Genomic DNA, 14,123 nt, shown 5'->3' on the forward strand with positions numbered 1-14,123 from the left:
TAAAAGTAACCAATAATCGTATAAAATACAATATAAATTCTAAAATCATTACATTCGGCCATCCGACACCGTGATGCCTCCCGGCATTCACGTCTAATAAGGATTTATTCTAAAATCATTAATATTACTTTTCAAAACAATGTGGAGCATATTATATAGTAGAATGATAAACAATTCTATGACAACTTGTTAACAAGTGTTTTAACATTAATAATGCATTTTAGAAACTATATTCTTCATATTAAACAGTAACAAATGTTATCTTGTAGGTAAGTACTTATACATTTTCACCTGATCTATATTATTCGTAATGACTTATTTTATAACCAATAACGGATATTTGCATGAAATTTAGATATTAATCGTTTTACTTTATAATTTTCTCAAAACTTCTCATATCGAATATATTGGAAACTTCTCTTTTTAAATCTAAATTTTTATTTCACATAAATACACGTCCATTAAATGTTAGTACATAATCAATTTAATTACAGTGTATCTTGCCATGACTGCCATGTGAAAGTTAGTAAGTTTATAAGAACATGTCAAAACGTTAATATTATATCCAATTATATCCATTTGTAACCGTAATCTGGCAAATAATGAATTATGGTCACGATTTATGATTACACTAAAGGTACTTTCGTCAGAATTATGTATTTCTAAGGCCTTAACATAATTTTCTTCTCTACAAATTTTCCAAGTTTTTGAAACCAATAGGTACAATTACAGTGTTCTTATATTATGTGTTTCTGAATGTCTGTGATGCTCAATTTCATCACGATTAGCGCAACATATTTGCCATCTAGCTGTACGTGGGACCACTAAAAATAATTTGGTATCAACCTTACTGTATCTGCTATTTGAAGAAATTATGATGTTTGGATGGGTTGTCGTCAGATTCTATGACTAAATTTTGGTATTTGGACTATTCGCGGAACTATTTTTTTTTTTTCTCTTTTTTTTTTTAACGTGGTTCTTAAGGCAGCATAACCGGTAGAAACTTTTAAGTCCTAAAAGATAAATACACCTTTTTTTTAGCACACACACCACAGCTAGTGTCTCCAACTCATGGAAGTTGTCATTCATCGACTAAAGTAAGTGACTGCTACAGAACATTAAAGACTTTTCTCTTTATCATCAAGATCTGACCTAAATATGATTTAAGAGTCCTGAATAATATTGATAAGCAGCTATGGATCAAGTTAGTCATCTATGGATTTCTGAACCCTTTTCCCTTTTGTAATGAGATAAGTGGTAGGTAATGGTGGTATTTGTACATTATTTTTCATCCTGACATCAAAGACTGCACGTGTACCTACGTCCTATCTCAGTCAGATTTATAGCAATACAATCGCGATAATTTCACAAAAGAGTATACAGCTTATCTAACTAACCAGAACGTGTCGGAACTAAGTCCGGGCTTAGTCATAATATCAGCTCTATCGAGAGTATCCATAGCCGAGGGGTCTTTTACAATTCGATTTACATGACATATTGGACATGCTCCAAAAAGCATTGAAGTAGCTATTAAAACATTTGCTTTAAGTGTTATTGGACTAGGCGACAAATTACTAAAAACGATTTCACCTTTGGCGTTGTGAATTAAAAAAAGGCTCTTTTAAACACCCGGTACTTGGCCCCCAGTTTAATTTATATATTAATATTATAAATGCGAAAGTAACTCTGTATACTTTCTTTCACTCTTAAACCACTGAACCGATTTTGATGAAATTTGGCATAGAGATTGAGTCCCGGGGAAGGACATACAAAACAAACAACTGTGACAAACAAAATTCCACGCGGGCGAACCCTCGGCGGAAAGCTATTCGCATTATAAAATATTAGTTTATCTAAACATCCCCTGTATATATTTTTTTTATCACTTGATAATATAGAACCGCCTAAGGCGGGAATCGAACCCACGGCCTTAAGCTCGCCAGGTGTCAAGTTATTCAAAAAATTTAAATCGAAAGGCAACTCTAAAAGCCAGAAACTATCCTCTGTAAAATTAGAAATAACTGGTATTCACCTGTGTCCGTCATCTTCGTGGCTCTCGAAAATATTCTGGCCAGGAAATTTATAGAATGTCAGTATTCCAAACCGTGAGAAATTGCAGTTACGTGAAGTTTTGACCAATAGACGTGTTGACACCACCAGTCAATTGACGTACTTTTAAAAACTGTTAAATCAAACTCCCATAGATCTTGTATGGCACGACAAGCAAGTGACGTCACTATTTTGTGAATTTAATCAAACTACTTTTCTTAATTACAATGCGATCAAAAACGGTAATTTACAGGTCATTTCATGGGGAATGGTGTCAAATCGTCTATTGTCAGTGAAGTCTGCTATGCATCATCAATCACTAACACTTCTATAACAGCGTCAATCTCATCAACATTTTTGTTTATGTTCGCTCTAAACACAGAGGTATGACTGATGATTGACCACAACTTTTACAATTGGAATTGATATTGAAATGATCCGCCAAACTATACTTAGTTTCAGCATCGGTTTTGCGTCAACAAGTGCACTCACTACCAACATTTAAAAGGAATTTTCATTTACCAAAACAGTCTCATATTTCTTTTTTCTGTCATTAAAATAATTACGTAAACTGTTCATCCTTTCAAGTAGTAGGATTCAAAATTTCCTCTAACAGACGTCCGTAGTTCTTAGCCAAGCCAATTAACTTTTGCAATGTCTAAGTTAAAGACAAAATTCTCTTATTTGCATTAGCTATTATAATAGCGCTCACAAAATTGTCATAAAAAAATGTAAGACTACTAAAGTGGGTGGCGCTAGTAGCCACGAAAACAATAGCTCTGATTATTTTAGCAAAAATAAAATGTTTAATTACGTAAATTCGTCGTGTGAGTGTTACTAAACTATAAAACAACATGAATTATATGTGTGAGAGTGTTATCTAAAGAAACTATATTGTACTTACAGTGATAATTGATATAGAAATACTCAGTGAACGTTTCGCCGAAAAGTGTATTTAAACCAAATGAACAAGGAATAGTCTTGAATGAAGAAGTGCTATGAAAATTAAACTTTAAATACAGGATCGTGATGTGTTTATAATGTAACATTTTGGACAATTACAAATTCGCATAACCTAAAAAGTGAAAAAAAGATAATTCTCTTCAGTCATCAAAAAGCCACCTAGCGACATCGTTATGTACTAAATAGTGAAGTAAACGCAAGCACCCTGCTAAGAAAAGCATAACTTTATAGACACGCATAAATTTTTTCGTCTAAGTTTGTGCAATCTCCGCAAGATGGCCAAATGTGCAGCCTGTTTCGCTGAAATAACAAATAGACAGTTTTTGACCTGTTCGCTTTGTAAAGAGAAATATGATATACTGTGTGTTAATGTATCTGAAAAGATATTTTATTTAATGAGCGCAGAACGCAAATTATCTTGGAAATGTCCGAAATGTAAGTCGAACCAACCAAGGCAAGATAATACAAATACACCAGTCAGAGAGCCAGACAATTTCTATACGGACAATAATAATGTAACGTTAAGACGTAAAATTTCTATGACACAAAATGAGGATTCACTAGTTCTGGATGACACCCCTCCCAACGGGGATACCATGTTACATTCGACGCAAAATACTACTACGGAGGCGATTCTGTTGTCTGAGCTTAGAGAGTTGCGGGCTCAGATATCTGCACAAGCAGTAAAACAGGAAGCCCGGGACCGTGAGCTTTCGGATACAATAAAATTACTACAAACGTGTATACACAATATGACCAACCAACATTCATCCTTCGAAACAGAACTGAAAGCCTTACGAAAAACTACAGATAACAATACAAAACGAATTAGCGAGCTGGAAAAGGAAAACATGCAACTTCGGCAGGAATTGAAAGAAAATGAACAAAATGAGACATGCAGTGTAAATAAGAACAAGTTATCCCAACCAACATACGCCAGTGTGACCGCCGCAAGACCACCGAGCGCCGCGCCTGATCCCATCATTCAAAATAAGACGGTAGTCCTGTACGGACTAAATGAAACCCGGTACGAGACTGACTATGAGTTACACGAGCGAGCCCTGAACGTGTTTTATGACATAGCAGGCGTAGACCTAACTGGATATATCGAAGAAATAAGTCGCATAGGGAAACGCGGAAATCGACGACCTCTCAAAATTGAATTACTAAGCAAACAAATAACAAAACACCTCCTAACATGTGTGAAATACTTCAAAAATACCGGATTATGGCTATCGATGTATTTGGACGAAAATGGCCTACAAAAAAGAAGACAAGAAAGAGATAACTTCCGAAATGTAAATCAGCAGCCACAATTAACATCTAAACCACCTAAAACGTCAATGGAACTCAAGAACAATCCTAGCATTGAAAATACAAACTCTATAGAAAATGCTAGTACTCGAGTCGATTCCAGAAGTTCATCTACACATAATACAGTAAAATCAGGAGGGAGAGCTGCGAAACATTCCTTTCGCCGCTAATGACGGAAAACTTACAATTTTATACCAAAACATAAGAAGCATAAAGAATAAATTTCATTTATTAGAGGCCCTTACTGAAGAATTTGATTTGTCTGTACTTTGCTTCACTGAAACATGGATCACTACGGCTAAAACTGACCTGCTATCTCTGGAAGGCTACACCCTTGCTAGTCAATTCGCCAGGAGCAATCGTGAGGGTGGAGGTGTTTGCATATTTATTAAGGATAAAATAGATTTTATTGAATTAGATGACATTAAGTTATTGTCTATAGAATATATTATGGAATTGTGTGCAATTGAATTTCCTAGTCTAAATACAATATTAATAGTTTTATACTGGCCAAATAGTAAAAGAGAAGTAACTTTATTTAATACACAACTAGAACATTTATTAAAACTATTAACTACTAAATATTTAAAGAAAAATATAACTATAGGGGGTGATTTAAATGTAAACTTTCTTGGCAGAACAGCAGAAGCTAAAAATATGGTTAATTTATTTAAGAGTTTTAATTTTCATCAGAATGTAAAAGAACCTACAAGAGTAACGGCCACAAGCTCCACTTGCCTGGATGCTATATTTACTAACTTTGATGCAAGCTGTATGAATGTTGATGTTAAAGAGTATGGGCTTTCAGACCACAGAGGTATCTCAATCACTTTAAATAAATTAGGCCTTTTACCTGATAATCAGGAACACTATGTATACAAAAGAAAATTTAACCCAAAAAGCTTAGCGTTATTTAAAGAAAAACTATTGGCAATAAATTGGAATAATATTATTACTGCTGACAAAAATATAAATGAAAACTATAAAATGTTTCTTGATCAATTAACTACTCTACTTGATTCTGTAATTCCTAAGAAAAATACATTAGTTAAAAATAAAATAAAACCTTGGTTAACTAAGGGTATAAAAGTATCGTGTAAAAATAAGCGTCTTCTTAAAGTATTAATATCACAAATAAATAGCAATACATTAAATAATTATTATAAAAAATATGTAAAACTCTTAAAAGTTGCAGTAAATACATCGAAGAAAAATCAGTATATTAGTAGAATAAAAACATCAAAAAACATAACTAAAGCCATGTGGCAAATTATAAAAGAGCGAACTAATAAAAGAAATAAAAAAATACATAAAAACATACAGTTAAAATACAACGGAGATAACTTAAAAGACCCCTATTTGGTCGCAAATACTTTCAACAAATATTTCGTTTCAGTGGGATCGCGTGATAATGAGGTTAGGATTCCCGAAGGCCGCCCTGTAGTACAACCAATTAATAACACCATGTATCTCAGACCAGTCACTACACTTGAGGTAACAAACATTATTAAAAAATTAAAAAACAAGTCAAGTTATGGTATTGATGAACTTCCACCTACATTAATTAGTACTGTAGAGAGGAGCTAGTTGAACCACTTACATATTTAATTAACCAATCTTTTGAACAAGCCACGTTTCCTGATTTATTAAAAATAACCGTAGTAAAACCTGTTCCTAAAAAAATTAATGCCAAAGAACCCGAAAACTTTCGCCCAATAGCCCTTTTGTCGACCTTTTCTAAAATTTTTGAAACCGCAATGGCCATCCGCCTTCAATCTTTTTGTAAAAAATACAATGTTTTCAATGATAGTCAGCATGGCTTTCGAAAAGAAAGATCTACTATTACAGCCGTTTATAAATACGTAAATGATATTTTAAATATAATAAACACAAATAAATATGCCATAGGAATAATGTTGGATATGAGTAAAGCATATGATCGGGTCTCCCATAAAATTTTATTAAAAAAGCTATACGATATAGGTATTCGAGGAATAGCACATCAATGGTTTGCGTCGTATTTAAATGATAGAGCACAATTTGTAGAAATTGATTATTATGACTGTAGTTCTGGCCTATTAAATTGTACTAGATCTCAAAAACTGCAAGTAGTACGTTCAATACCCCAAGGTAGTGTATTAGGGTGCATTTTATTTATAATCTATATCAACGACGTGGTAACTTGTATTGATAAGAAATGCATAATATACGCTGATGATATATCTATAGTTTTTCCATGTAACAACAGCCAAGACCTGCAACACCAACTATATAGTACAATAGACAAAATATTAGAATGGTTACAAGACCACAATTTAGAAATTAATATAGCTAAGACATCATTGATACAATTTAAACCTAGGCAAAAACAACCCCTCCAAACAAATATTACATTAAATAATAATAGCATAAAATTCGTGACCTCATGTACCCTATTAGGAATAGAATTAGATTCAAATATTAATTGGAAACCACATATAGAAAAAATTGCCGCTAAACTCTCAAAATTTACTTATGCACTGTACGAGTTGAAAAAATGCACGGACTTAAAAACTGCTACCATTGCCTATTATGCCTACGCTAATGCTTGGTTGAATTACGGGATCATTCTTTGGGGTAACAGTACGGAAGTAAGTCAGTTATTTATTTTGCAAAAGAGATGCCTTAGAATTCTTGTTAACATCACAGATAGGGAAAGTTGCAGACCTCACTTCATAAAGCTAAATATTCTTACACTTGCCTCAATGTACATATTAGAAATTTGTAAATTTCTCAGGAAAAATCTCCATGATTATGTCCAAGCAAAAGATCTTTATTCACAAGAAAGAAACTTAAGACATAGAAATAGACTAGTACAACCTTTTACTAAATTGCATCTAGTTAGCTCAGGCACTTACCATATGTCAATAAAATTATATAATAAGATACCTACGAATATAAAGAATATTGAAAATGATAATTTGTTTGGTAAAGAATTGAAGGAATGGTTATTAAAGAAATGTTTTTACTCTTTGAAAGAATTGTATGATCTCAAAAATTAATTAGAATTTGTACTTACATTTATTAAAATAATTTAGATTAAGCTTAATTAATATTATGTATAATGTTGCAATGCCCTCACAGGGCTCATGTTCTGGGACTATTTTATTTTTAATACCTTGTTTGTACCACATGAAGCAATAAAGATATTATTATGATTATGAAAAAAGAAAAACTTTAAACTTCTGCTCTTATGGAACCTTGACGTTTCATATCTTTTGCTCTACCAAAAAATGAAAAGTGACCCTAACTTAACATAACCTATCTATGAAACCTTGGTACAGGTATTAAGTTCTTTTTATAGTTACAAATTGCATGACTTTTTTTTATGACTTCTTACAGTAATAATAATATTGTGTTTATTTGAAGTCGCTAACTGATTTAGTTCTTTTAACTGATTTAGTTCTTTGAGAAAACTAAATTAGAAGAAAAACCTTACTTCACCTAGAAACAGGTCCTATCTAGGTCAGACTAATGTAATCAGAGGTCAGTGTTCGCGCCTTGCAGACGCGATGGAATTTTATAAATAAAACTCGGAGACTGCTTATTTCGTTGTATTCTTGAGACGTTACAATTTTGATGTTGTTCGATCGGAATCCAAAAGAGAAGTGATTTTATACAATGGTTCTCAATATAAAGTATTGACTGACAAAAGTTATGTGACATTTACATTAGAAGTAGATTTTGCTATTAGAATATGACGAGGCGCGAGTAGGGCCGCAACAGTCAGAATAATTCGAAATATATTTTTGAAGTGGAATTATAGATAGACAAGATATTGTACTTGGCAAAAGTACCTACCGAAAGTCCGAACCGATGACAATTTTAAAATAAACGAATCATTAATTAATTCACTTTACTTGTGTAAAAATATTTTCTTTCAAATGTATTTTTTAGCACATTTACTTTAACGTTCCTTTATACATTATAATCGAATAATTTATTATTTTAATTATTACTATTAAAGATTTACTACATAAGCTAATATTCCCATTTTACTGTAGGTATGCGTAATATTCAATAATGTGTGCGCAATAAAAAAGACTACCAATGAAAAAAATACTTTTCTTCACTAGAGTCTATCAGAAATTTTACGAACCACATGTGGCACTGCTCTTTCAGTAGAGCTGGAAGAAGATGAGCTCCTTCGCGTATTTTTCTTCAACCTTGGCCCCATAGAAGACGATCGTGGTGGCGCCTTCTTACTGGACGACGACGACAACTTCTTCCGCTTAGCACGCTTATTTCATCGTCAGCTGACGGTATACGAGCTCCATCTTCAGTCGTCGTTGTACTCAACTGTGAAATAAAGTACTCGACGAAATAAACTGTGTCTGACCAGCATCAACTCAACATCATATGGAAGCTATGTTCATGTTATATTAAGCAAAAGTTTGATTCATTTCTTTTCCAAAAATCTAAATCTCAAAAATAAATCTAAAAAATCTTTTGTTTGACAATTAATATTATGCTCCCTGAGCAAAGTGTAGTAAAATACCATTGTGACATGTTTCTATTATACTTATGCATCACAAATAAAGATTTTGTATTTATATTTCTATTTTATTCAGTGCGACCTACACACACAACTCATGTGACAACTGGACGGCTTCCTTGTTATGTCAGCAATAGAAGGCTTTTTATTCTAGAGACATCCTAAACAATGGGGCCCTTAAGGCGCATCTAGCCTGGTAAACTGGAGGCACGTCTAGCCTCGTCATACTAAGTCATAGTCATAGTCCAAGGCACGTCTAGCCTAATAAACTGGAGGCGTGTCTAGCCTCGTTATATTTAGTCATATTCAAAAGCGCATCTAGCCTGATAAACTAGAGGAATGTCTAGCCTCGTTATACTAAGTCATAGTCATGGTCATAGTCATAGTTATAGTCAAAGTCAAAGTCAAAAGTCAAAATATCTTCATTCGTTTAGACTAATTAATAGTACTTACAAATGGTCGAATATTTTGTTCTTAAGGAACCTCTACATGTCTCATACTTAGTCATAGTCAATGGCGCATCTAGTCTGATAAACTGGAGGCACGTCTAGCCTCGTTTTACTAAGTCATAGTCCAAGGCGCATCTAGCCTAATAAACTGGAGGCGCATCGAGCCTCGATATACTAAGTCAGTCACAGTCATGGTCATAGTCATAGTCTAAGGCGCATCTAGTCTAAGGCGCATCTAGCCTAATAAACTGGAGGCGCGTCTAGCCTCGATATACTAAGTCAGTCACAGTCATAGTCATGGTCATAGTCATGGTCATAGTCATAGTCATAGTCTAAGGCGCATCTAGCCTAATAAACTGGAGGCGCGTCCAGTCTCTCATACTTAGTCATAGTCAATGGCGCATCTAGCCTGATAAACTGGAGGCACGTCTAGCCTCGTTATACTAAGTCATAGTCATAGTCTAAGGTGCATCCAGCTTAATAAACTGGAGGCGCGTCTAGCATCGTTATACTAAGTCTTAGTCATGGTCATAGTCATGGTCATAGTCATAGTCTTAGTCATAGTCTAAGGCGCATCTAGCCTGATAAACTGAAGGCGCGTCTAGCCTTGTTTTAAAAATAACTATTTCATGCATTAAACGAAATATTCATACGTTTTTCTACTTGAACTTTTAAAATCAATTACTTTTTAACCAAATAAATAAAAACGTACCTTATGAGCTGTAGATCACGTACCACTTCTGAGTTGAAATGAAACACTCTTGTAGGTTGTTCTAACTTGTATTTCAGCACCACTGATTTACACAATTCCGACATTATGACGTCATCTTAATAGTACCTCTTGCTTTGAACGCTCAAATCGAACTGACTGTCCAGCGGCATGCCAGCGATTAGGTAACTTCCCCTTCCATGAGTGAAAGTCGACCGGTTCAAAACGACTTATCGATGGCATGCCCCGGAACTAGTCAAATGCAATACTTATTTCATAATTAGCTGTTTTTTAATTTTTAAAATACTAAAATGTATACAATAAAAATCTAAAATAATTAAATTAAATAATAAATATGAAATAATTGGATGTAATACACAATAAATTCTAAAATCATTCTAATGTCTGCAAAATGCCTAGGAAGTAATCAAATAAAGTATTTTAATTTAATAATGGGTTTTTGGGTTCTTCTAAAATACAATAAAAATACTAAAATTGTTGCGATAACTATTTAAAAGTAACCAATAATCGTATAAAATACAATATAAATTCTAAAATCATTACACTTTGGTGGGAATTTTGTACGCTTAATAACATTCCGGTTTTCGAAAATTCCAAAACATTAGTTCTGTCTTTTCTAACACAACAATTCAATTCTGGTTGCTCTTATGGCTCTCTTAACAGCCACCGTTCAGCATTGTCACTTTTCTTAGACGACAATATAGGCTCTGATGAATGTATTAGACGTTTATTAAAAGGGGCATACAAACTTAACCCAAGTCGCCCTAAATATACCACGACTTGGGACCCACAATTGGTCCTTAATCACATTTCTAATTGGTACCCTAACTTAGAACTGAACATGGAAAAAATAACTAAAAAACTTACCATTTTACTAGCACTCTGTACGGCACATAGGGTTCAAACCCTTTCTCTTATTAAAATCGACAATATTTCTATAACTCAGACCGGTGTTAAGATAGCCATAACTGATATAATTAAAACTTCCGGCCCCGGCCGGGATCAACCCATCTTATTCTTACCATATTTCCAAGAGAATATAAACATATGCCCTGCTTCAGCCCTCAAAGATTACATTTTTGTCACAAAAAATATGAGGACCTCGAACGCAGACAAATTGTTATTAACGTACAAAAAGCCCCACAAAGCTGCAAGTTCCCAATCCATCAGTAGATGGATCAAGCAGTTATTAGCCGAATGTGGTATTGACGTGAACACGTTCACCGCGCATAGCACGCGTCACGCCGCTTCCTCGACCGCCCGCGCCGCGGGGCTCAGTATAGACACGATTTGTAAGACGGCTGGCTGGACCAGTACTTCTACGGCGTTTGCTCGCTTCTATAATAGACCAATATTAAGCGAAGGTGATTTTGCAAACGCCGTAATGCGGCATACAAATAGTAATTAGTTATATAATACTGAAGTCTTATTTATTATTTTTGGTTTTCATTGTATGGATACAATATTTTTTGTTAGTTAAATTATCACAAATATAGTACTTAATTTAATTTAAGTTTGGTTATTATTTTAGAAACTTACCTTGCACTTTATTAGAACAAAACTTTTGTCTCTGAACATCTACTTTGTAAATAATTATATCAAAGAATGAAGCGACGAAATATAATAGATGATCAAACGAACTTGCAAGTGAAGTTCGATCGCTATTATATGAGTCGCTTCATTCGAAGATATACGAACCCTCCCACCCGTTAACCACACACGCAAGTGTGGTGTAACCCAAGGAAAAGTTTTGTTCTTTATTTACACTCTAAACATAATGAGAACCTGGGCGCTAACGGCCGAACGAGTGAACCGAACGAATGATGTTTTTTAAGTCAATTGAGATACTCTCTAAAGTCGTGCGATGTTGCCTGTAGGATAAAGGGACTACTTTGTAAATAATTATATCTTCGAATGAAGCGACTCATATAATAGCGATCGAACTTCACTTGCAAGTTCGTTTGATCATCTATTATGGTGAAATAATTTTTCAAATTGGTCCAGTAGTTTCGTTTTTATTTACCTACCTTTAAAATTAGAAAAAAATAGGATTCATTTCTTATAAATTTTAATGAAGACTAGGTTCAGAGGTTAGGTTAGGTAAGATTTTATTTTCCATTGATTAATTAAACATTGCACAATATGCAGGTACTGGCAATGCGGAAAATGACGCTCATGATGCTCGAGGTAGAGGTTGGTACTTTTCACATTACGTTAACATATTGCATGTTACGTAAATTGGTAGATTGCACAAGCTAACAGCATGCTAAACGTACATAGCATTGGATGGAAGACAATTTTATTGATATGAATAAGTGAGAGTAAGGCCCAGAACACACGGTGAAACGCAACGGCAACGAAACTGCAACTTCTAGTTACTTTTGAGTTGCATTGCATCTAAGTTTCTGCCATAGCGTCCGTTGAGAGACCACACATGACGCGACCAGTTTGACCAGTTCAAATCGGTTTCAAGTTGCAGTTTCGTTGCAGTTGCGTTTCGCCGTGTGTTCTGGGCCTAACTTATTATGATTACTTAAAAACTTAAGTTTACAATTTTATGTCTAGAATGGACGCTGGTCCAGCTGGCAAGTCAAGCGCTAACCTTCTTCGTGGGCAGCTTCGAGACCTCTGCATCAACCATGACCATGTGTCTCCACGAGCTGGCCATCCATCCTGATATCCAAGAGAAACTGTACCAGGAGGTCAAAGAGTTCATGGAAAACCACAAATTAAGCTTCGAGAACGTTAAGGAGCTGAAGTATATGGACTGTGTTTTGAATGGTACGTGTTAGAGCGGGTTCACTCTACGCCCGATCCGAATCCGTCAAAATACGAATCTAGTTTACTAATTAAAAATCGGATGCTGGAAATCAGATCTAGTGCGTAAACTAAGACAGTTACAAAAACTCCAAACTCCAGAGAGCATTTTCACGCATTCGGGTTGCAGTCGGATCGGACGTAGTGTGAAACCGCCCCTCCAGTAAAATATGATGTCACACCGTATGAAACGAAATTGGTGCTGATTATTATAATTGATTGATTTATTCATTTTCCTTGTTGCAGAAACGTTCAGAAAATGGTCAGTCGCCATAGTAATGGACAGAGTGTGCAATAAAACGTATGATCTGCCCCCAGCACATGATGGGGGTAAACCCTACAGGGTAAGTTATTCTAGACATGACGTAACGCCCATGTTAAACGATTTAAAAAAATCGTGAGTAACGGACATGCGTCGCTGCTGTCGAATATTTTATTAAAAAAACTATTCTTGTTTGTTTTTATTACAATGAAACTTCTGCGGAATGTCACTGAAGAAAAGCTACTAGGGTCATTTAGTCTCCAATTCAAGAGAGTGACCTTCTCTAATTTAGACTAGGCGCAGACCACAGATTTATTATAGTAGGCCGATAGTTGTGCCCGATTTTGAATAGTATGAAGAATCGGCCAAATCGCATCGGCGTAATGTGCGCACTTCCATACATGCCCATACTGATCAGCTGCCCGACTAAACTATCGGCCGACGAAAAATCGATGGTCTGCGCCTAGGCTTATAAGAAGCAAATAGAGGATCATAAAGGTAGCAGGAAGGCGCTGGACGCAGGCCGCTACCAACCGGGCTACATGGAAAGCATTGCAGGAGGCCTATGCTCAGCAGTGGACGTCCTATGGCTGAGATGATGATGATGATGATGAAATAGAGAATTTGGTCTACACTCGCCACACTGGCCAGATGGGTAGGGTAGGCAGGAACACAGCTTAATTTTAACCAAATTTTTCTACAGCTGAACCCTGGTGACATAGTCTACAACGTAGTCAACGCCATCCAAATGGACCCCGAGTATTTCCCTGACCCTGAGGTGTTTAACCCCGACAGATTCTCTGAGGATAACAAACACAATATAAGGCCTTTTACCTTTAATCCCTTTGGATTAGGGCCTAGAGCTTGTCTTGGTAAGTAGACCCATAGTCATAAAATATATCAGAGTCAAGTAGGTACAAAATGTCAAAGAGCACAAATTGACGCTTTATTCATTCAACTACTAACGAATAATAACTACGTAACTAACACTACGATTTCCTAGAT

The 14,123-nt window shown here is 35.1% G+C and overlaps 1 protein-coding gene across 1 annotated transcript in view; it reads left to right on the forward strand.

Moving 5' to 3' along the window:
• LOC135074733 (probable cytochrome P450 9f2) overlaps positions 1 to 14,123 on the forward strand; it is a 28,706-nt gene that overhangs the window by 13,976 nt on the left and 607 nt on the right. Inside the window, exons 6-8 of the mRNA XM_063969102.1 lie at positions 12,605 to 12,820; positions 13,103 to 13,200; positions 13,822 to 13,990. Coding sequence (XP_063825172.1) covers positions 12,605 to 12,820; positions 13,103 to 13,200; positions 13,822 to 13,990 — 483 coding nt within the window. The remainder of the gene's footprint in view (positions 1 to 12,604; positions 12,821 to 13,102; positions 13,201 to 13,821; positions 13,991 to 14,123) is intronic.

Source organism: Ostrinia nubilalis, chromosome 9 (genome assembly GCF_963855985.1).
Source record: "Ostrinia nubilalis chromosome 9, ilOstNubi1.1, whole genome shotgun sequence".
NCBI classification, from domain to species: domain Eukaryota; kingdom Metazoa; phylum Arthropoda; class Insecta; order Lepidoptera; family Crambidae; genus Ostrinia; species Ostrinia nubilalis.